General features: G+C 38.3%; 1 protein-coding gene across 2 annotated transcripts in view; it reads right to left on the reverse strand.

Moving 5' to 3' along the window:
- The window catches only part of Armh4 (armadillo like helical domain containing 4), a 120,584-nt gene that overhangs the window by 22,255 nt on the left and 89,709 nt on the right, over positions 1 to 8,620 (reverse strand). The window contains exon 6 of one of the 2 annotated variants that reach the window (XM_048793009.1): positions 1,368 to 1,460. The exons of the other annotated variant lie outside the window; for it this stretch is intronic. Within the exon in view, the coding sequence (XP_048648966.1) occupies positions 1,368 to 1,460 (93 nt within the window). The remainder of the gene's footprint in view (positions 1 to 1,367; positions 1,461 to 8,620) is intronic. 2 annotated transcript variants of the gene reach the window in all.

An 8,620-nucleotide genomic window follows, 5' to 3' on the forward strand; every position in this document is an offset into this window, starting at 1 on the left:
GAAGGGGGAGGAGGAAGAGGAGGGAGAAGAAGGGGGGAGGAGGAAGAAGAGGGGGAGGAGGAATTCCAGCTATTTGCAACAACATAAGAACCTGGCAGACATTATTTTGAGAAATAAGCCAGGCACAGAGAAAGAAATAAAGCATGACCTCACTTACACGTGGAATCTGAAAAAAACTGAACTCACAGATGCAGAGAGGAGCAAGTGGTTACCAGAGGCTGGAGAGGGGCGTGGCCAGAGTTAGGTGACATAGTGGTCTAAGGATATAAAATACCAGCTAGATAAAAGGAGAGAAAGCCCAAGAGATTTGTTATACAAGTATCCCAAACTGCTTATTAATAATATTTTTAATTTTCCTTTACTTTCAATAACAGAGTTTTATGGACTCTACTTATCCCAAACATGCATAAATTCCTTTTCACAAAAGGGGCAAGGGATAAGAGCCAGAGGAGATTCAGGATTTTTCTGAGCTAATAATTAAGATTTGTTGAGCACTTCACAAAATTTTTGCAAGTATTATTATACCCATTTGACAAAGAAAATGAAGCTGAAGTGCTGAAATCACCCAGCTAAAAAGTAGCTGGGCTAGAATAGGAAGTCAATTGGGGGCACTGGCTAACCTGTTACTCTGACTTTTCATTATTTTCTCCCTCCTATCCCCTCTCTGCCTCTGGGTGTGTGTCATCTTCTGCCTATGTCTCCTGTCTTCTGTTTCTGTACAGTATCTTGCAAATTGTGTCTTTCTTTCTCTTCCTCCCTTTTTCTCAGGCTGTATGTGAGTGTCTATCTTGTTAGTTGGCTCTGTTGTTTCTCTCTCTCTCTCTCTCTCTCTCTCTCTCTCTCTCTCTGTGTGTGTGTGTGTGTCTTATATGTCTATCTCAATCAAAGAGAATAAACAGGATTTTTGAGGTCCATTTTAGCCCACAAATTTTTCTGACTCAGTCCTACTTGCCATGGTTGCAGCACCAAGATCAGCACTGGGCACCAACCCATTGAATGGCAGAAATCCTTGGGGAGACTCAAAACTCAGGATGAACAACACTGAAGATACTGAGCATGGGGTCAGAGACATAGTGCTGCTGTCAACAAGAAGACAGTGCAAAAACAGGAACAGATTCCGAGGGAGATGATCGTAAGGTTTATTTCAAATATGTGGAGTTTAAAGAACCTGCACTATATCCTTATAAGTGTGTTTGTTGGTGGCTTAGATGTGGATATGAAGAAACATAGGCTGAAGACTAAGGTTTAAGTTTCCATCAATCTCCCTAGTATGCAAAGTATATATTAGCTAGGATTCTCCAGAGAAGCAAAACCAACAGGTTACACACAAACAAAGAGGGATGGAAAGTTGTGAGGGATTGGCTTACCTGATTCTGAAGGCAGAGACATCCCAAGATCTGTCATCTGCAAGCTGGAGACCCAGGAGAACCAATGGTTTAAATCCAGTCTTGTCCAAAGACCTAAGAACCAGGAGGTTCCATGGTATAGTTCAGTCTGAAAACCCCTACAGGTTTGGGTCCCAGGAAAAGCTTGCAGTCTGCTGGGCAGGAGAAATTCCCCCTTACTCAGCACTTTTGTGCTATCTGGGCTTTCAACAGATTGTATCAGAGCCACCTATTTTAGGGAGAGCAATCTGATTCACCCAGTTTATGATTTGAATATCAATCTTATCCAAAAACACCCTAACAGAAAGTCCCAGAATAATGCTTAATCAAATGTCTGAGTACTCTGTGGCCCAGTCAAGCTGACACATAAAATTAATCATCCATCACACAGTGAGACTGCAGACGGTCAAGGTCATGATCCTAAGGAATCTCTACATGTAAAGGCTAAGCAGAAGAGAAAGGGCCAGATGAGACCAGGAAGAAATAGAGAGATGCAGAACCCTGTACTGTTTACATGAAATAACCCAGCAGAGTTCATTTCAAGTATTTATGAAGATGTTTTCATATCTCATTGATGAAATGAAATACAAGTAGGTTACAGGGAGCAGAAGCAGACATCATTGAGGGTGCCATTACTCTGGCAACCCCATCAGGCAAACACACCAGCTTTCCTCACTCCTGAAGGGCATCCTCATTCTCAAGAGAATCTTCAGTCATACCGAGTCCCAGAAATAATCCACTCAATGGTGCCCCCTTTATTGGTTTTCCCAAATAATCCCTTGCAGCCAAACTCTGTCTCAGGAACTCCTTTTAGGGAGAACTTAAACCAAGACAATAGTCTAATTCTGCCAACATATAGGCAGGCTGGCCTATAGTGAATTTCATTCATTTGTGCATTAATACAAACTATTAAAGTGAAAAGAAGAACAGAGTTAAGGAAAGCAGGCATGCTGGCCAAGTTCAAGGTAGTGGCCATCTCCATGTATCTAAATTAATTCCAACTGAGAATCTTCAGGCTACTCATATTTTTTTTCTTTTTTTAATTAATTTTTTATTTGTTTTAATAAAATTATTAAATTTAATAAAATAATTTTATTAAAACAAATTATTTGTTTTAATAAAATTATTTGTCATTCTACATGACAGTAGAATGTATTTATGCACTTTGATATATCATACATAGATAGCTACTCGTATTTTTAAAATATATCCTTTCCATGTAGCATTGCGTAAGATATACTTCATAGTTAGGTTCATTTAGCTCACGTTCAATTTTGCAAGGGTTATAAATATAGTCTTTTTAATCAAATTTTCAACATCACATCTTTCAATAATGTAGGAAACTTGATTTTTATCTTGGTCCATGGAAAGATGTATATTCTGCCTAAATAAAAAATGAAGTATCAGAAGTACTTCTTTGTTCAAAGCATATGTAACTAAATTCCAATTAGAGCTATTTCTACAGTGTCAAGAAATAAATGAAGACCAGCTCTTTTTCTTCCTTGTTATTTAACCGTAAGTGACCTTTTTAATGCAAGAAACAAATAAAGCTTTTTCCAACTTACATAACACACCAAAGAATAAAACTACCCAGTTTTAAGAGTACATGCATGTTTTTTAGAGAACATTGAGTTTATATAGCTGTGAGTTGTTCTCTAATGATGCCAAATATACCTGCTTTAAAAATCAAACCAAACCCCTTTCTATAATCATTTGCTCTTCACATAATTACAGAACAGCAAAATGCCGATGAATAGAACGACCTATTTCTTTGCATAGGGCTAAGTGAGCACTAATTGTGCATCCAAGAAGCAATTAATTCTGAAGGCCCTGAACTGATATTTACAGGAAAGGTTGCAAAGAGCCCAGATACCCTAATCTCTGCTTTCAAGTAATATTAGGAATGTCTGTCTTTATTGCAAGCTGAAGAATGATACTGGGCACCTACAAGAAACAGGCAGAGAAAATGTCTTACAAGCAAAAGCATGTCCTGCCAGTATCACTTATTAATGCTACTGGTACTGACAAACTATAAGGCATATTGTCACAACTCTTATGATGAGAAGGCTGCCATAAACTTCATATGGAAATAACATGATACACAAATGAAAGAGGAAGTATCCCTTGGTGTGTCTTCCTACCTCTTCCCAAAAGAGAATCATACAACATTGCTTATTGCTTACTCTGTTTACCAGAGGATTCTATCTTTTGGAGGAGGATGGGTGCTGGGAATTTAACCCAGTGGTGCTTTACCACTAAGCTACATCCCCAACCTTTTATGTATTTATTCATTCATTCATTCATTCATTTTTACTGCGAGACAGAGTCTTGTAAATTGCTGAGGCTAGCCTCAAACTTACAATCCTCCTGTCTTTAGCATCACTGAGATTATAGATATATGCCATCACATGCAACTTGCCTAAGATATTCTGAAAGCTCTACTGAGCATTGATTGGGGTTTCAAATCTTTTCACCACGGAACAGAAGAGGGATATTCAAGAACCTGAAATTCTCCTTCTCAGGAGATCTCACTTCACATTTGCACTACCTGATCTTCAGTCCATTAGAAAAAAGAGAAAATACTCAGGCTTACATGTTTTTATTTATTCATTTATTTATTTGAATTGACATATAATAACTGTATATTGTTATGGTTTGGATGTAAGGTGTCCCCCAAAAGCTCCCATGTGAGACAAACACCCCATATCCATATTCAGATGAGGATTTAGCAACCATAAAGTCCATCAGCCCTACTGATAGTCCCTCTCATTCTCAATTTTATGTAAACTGATCAACCACTTTAGCTTCAAGACAGGGGCCCCAAACCCTTCTTCCCTATCTGGATTTTGGGGTTCCCACTGATAAAAGCCAGGGCTTATCACAGGACTGAGGTAAAGAAAAGACAGGCTAGTGAGTCTATTTTTTTAATCATATATTTCTTATTCTAATTTGTTACATATGACAGCAGAATGCATCACAACTCGTATTATACATATAGAGCACAATTTTTCATATCTCTGGTTATACACAAAGTAGAGTCACACTATTCATGTCTTCATACATGTAATTAGGGTAATGATATCCATCTCATTCCACCATCCTTCCTACCCACATGGCCCCTTCCATTTCCCTTCCTCCCCTCTGCTCTATCTAGAGTTCATCTAATCCTTCCATGCTCCTCCCCACTAACCACATTATGAATCAGCATCCTTATATAAAAGAAAACATTCGGCACTTGGTTTTTTTGTTTGGCTAACTTCACTTAGCATTATATTCTCCAACTCCACTCATTTACCTACAAATGCCATGATATTATGCTCTTTTAATGCTGTATAGAATTACATTGTGTATATACACCACATTTTCTCTATCCATTCATCAACTGAAGGACATCTAGGTTGGTTCCACAATTTAGCTATTGTGAATTGTGCGGCTATAAACATTGATATGGCTGTGTCCCTGTAGTATACTGTTTTTAAGTCCTTTGGATATAGACCAAGGAGGGGGATAGCTGGGTGGTTCTCCAAGGAATCTCCATACCACTTTCCATATTGGCAGCACCATTTTTCAGTCCCACCAACAATGTATGAGTGTGCCTTTTTCCCCACATTCTCGCCAATACTTATTGTTTGTATTCTCAATAACTGCCTTTCTGACTGGAGTGAGATGAACTTAGAGTAGTTTTGATTTGTATTTCTCTAATTGCTAGAGATGCTGAACACTTTTTCATATATTTGTTGATTGATTGTATATCCTCTTCTGAGAATGTCTGTTCAGTTCCTTGGCCTATTTATTGATTGGGTTATTTGATTTTTTGGTGTTAAGATTTTTTAGTTCTTCATATATCCTAGAGATTAGTGCTCTATCTGATGTGCCTGTGGTAAAAATGTGCTCCCAAAATGTAGACTCTCTATTTACCTTACTGATGTTTCTTTTGCTGAGAAGAGGCTTTTTAGTTTAAACCCATCCCATTTATTGACAAATCCTCTAAAAGGGAAATAAGGAAACTACCCCATTTACCATAGCCTCAAAAAAAATAATAAAATACTTGGGAATCAACTTAATGAAAGAGGTGAAAGACCTCTACAATGAAAACTACAGAACGCTAAAGAAAGAAATTAAAGAAGACCTTAGAAGATAGAAACTTCTCCCTTGTTCTTGGATAGGCAGAATAAATATTGTCCAAAGGTGACCTTGTTTTTGCCGGTGGCCCTTATTCAGAGTTTCTGACATTATTCTACTTAATCACATGAAGTTCCCACTTCCCTTGTGCTCTGACACAGTCAACAGATGAAATCAATTAGAAGTGGAGCACTGAATGAGTACTAAAGTGGTTTTCAAGGCAGCTTTGGAGTTTGTTTTCCAAAGTTCCACTTACCTGTTCAAAAGTCTTCACTCCCAAAATAATGGGCAAATATCAAGCTTACCCTTAAGACAAATTAAAGTAAATCTTTGGCTAAGAACACCTGAGCATTGATGATTAGAGGGTAGAAAGTTTCAGTTACAAAAGACAAATAAGTTCTAAAGAACTTCCATTACAGCAGAGTGCTTCTAGCTAACAATATTAAACATTTAAAATTCATTAAAAAGTATATTTTTTAGGTGTACCACTTGATGTTTTGATGTATGTATACATTCTGAAATGACTGCCATAAGCCAATTAATATGTCATTAACATACCTATACGATTACCATTGTGTATGCATGTGTGTTGAGAAGATTTAAGTTCTGTTCATTAAGAAAGCAGATCTTATATTCTTACCACAAAACATAATCATAATATTAAAGGGGATGGGAGAGAATTTTAGGAGGAGATGGATTTGTTTATATGATAGTCATTATGGCTTCATAGAGTTGTTTACATTAAATGTTTACAGATTTTTAATATGTCAAAATAAAAAACACCTGAGCATTACAGTCAATATACTTGTTATGGTGTGGATATAGAAAGGTCCCCCTGAAAAATCTCATATTTTGGAAACATGATCCTCATTACAAAAAGGTTCACAGGTTGGGCTTTCAAGCAATAATGAGATCTGTAACATCAGTGGATTAATCCATTTGGTGGATTAATAATTTGAATGGAGTACTGGGTGGTAACTGGAGACAGGTCAGGCACAGCTAGAGGAAGTAGCTCACTGCAGGTGTGTCCTAGGGGATTATATCTTGTCTCTGGCTCCTTGCATGTCCTTTCTTCTTTCTGTCTCTCTCCCCCTCTCTCCTCCCCAGCTTCCATGAGCTGAGCACCTTTTCTCCACCATGCTCTTCCGCCATGATGTTCTGCCTCACTTCAGGCCCAGATTAATGGAGTTGGCCAGCCACAGACTGCACCTCTGAAACCATGAGCCCAAAATAAACTTTTCCTCTTCTAAGTTGTTCTGATCAGGTATTTAGGTCACCATGGTAAAAAGTTAACAAAATACTCAAGGGAAGAACTACTTCTGCCATCTAAACGGATTACCTGAAAGTTTGCTTGAGTGCTTGACCCTGAGGGAAAAGCCTGCCAGACTACTACAGAGAACAGGTGAATAATCCCACATTTTAATTCCTTAAACAAGCTTTTCACATGTTCCCCGGCAGTAGCTGTTTGATACTGGGGAGTAGAGACAATTTCAATTTCCTTATTTCTTGGTCACTTCAAGCATACTTCCACTTTGCCAGGTTCTTGAGAAGCCACCCTCCTGTTTCTTACGTTTATTTAGTTTCCCTTGTGCGGTAACATTTATTTTCTTGAGTGATCTGTAATTTTTCCTGAGAACTTATATTTTCAATGGAGGTGGGGTTTTTGCTTAGATATCTTGTAACACTCTGAATTACACAAGGGTCACTTCAAACCGAACAGTTACTAATTTGCTTGTGCTGAACCCACCAGGACTTTCACTGTCTGGAACAGGATCACATGCTCATTTCTGAGCAGGGAATTCTTGCATCATGAAGGAAAGCCTAGGGCTTCAGTGTCTCTTTTTCACTCCCACTCAGAAGGTATTTCCATTGATATTTCCATTCTCTTACGGTATTTCCACTGATATTTCTCTGGTTTTGTGCGTGTTGGGTGTTACTTTTCTAGACCCCCTTTCACTGAGGAGCAGTTTTTCCAGAATGCCTTCTTCATGCACGGGTTTCAGTTCCTGACTCTTGCCCTCCACCAGCCCAAGGCCATGTCTCTTGAGCCCATGTTGGTGTTAAACTTCACCCCTCATCCCAACATCTGTATTGGGTCCATTGTGCCCTCTCCCAGACACCATGCATCAGCTCAAGAGGCTACTGCCTGGGCTTCATGTTGCCTCTCTGGCAATAACAGACTTCCTTTCAAGATCATTTGTATATTTGAAAATTTTGTAATCATTTTCCAGCATTTCTCCATGTTTGTAGTGGGAGGTAGAAATGCATACTCAGTCCACCACTCTGCTGGAACTATAAACCCAAGTTAAACTTCTAACCAGCTATTTTTTATTTACTGAGGTAAAATTCATATAATATGAAATTGACCATTTTAAAGTGTACAATCAATGACATTTAGCACATTCAAAACATTATGCAACCATTACTTCTAACTAGTTCCAAAATATTTTTATCAAACCAAAAGGAAACACCATACCCACCAGCAATCACTCTCCACTCTCACCTTTCCCTAGTGCCTGGAAATCACTAACTTGCTTTCTGTCTCTATGGATGTATCTATCCTGAAAAGTCATATAAATGAAATTATAAAACATGTAACGTTTTATGTCTGGCTTCCTTCACTTAGCATAATATTTTCATGGTTCGCCCACCTTGTTGCATTTAAACAAATGTCCAATGAGTATATAAAAACATGCTGAACATCATCTATTATTAGAGAAATGCAAATCAAACCAAAGTGACATACCATTTCACACCCACTAGGAGGGTCATTTTTTAAAAGAACAGAAAAACTACAAAGTGAGGATGTAGAGAAATTAGAACACTCATATGTGGCTGGTGGAAATGTAAATGAATACAACCACGGTGGAAAATAATTTGGCAGCTCCTCAAAAGTTCAACATAAAACTGGGCTGGGGGGCTGGGGATGTGGCTCAAGCGGTAGCGCGCTCGCCTGGCATGTGTGCGGCCCGGGTTCGATCCTCAGCACCACATACAAACAAAGATGTTGTGTCTGCCGAAAACTAAAAAATAAATATTAAAATTCTCTCTCTCTCTCTCTCTCTCTCTCTCTCTCTCTCTCTCTCTCTCCAAAAAAAAAAAAAAAAAAAAAA

This window comes from Marmota marmota, unplaced genomic scaffold (assembly GCF_001458135.2).
Source record: "Marmota marmota marmota unplaced genomic scaffold, marMar, whole genome shotgun sequence".
Lineage (NCBI taxonomy): Eukaryota > Metazoa > Chordata > Mammalia > Rodentia > Sciuridae > Marmota > Marmota marmota.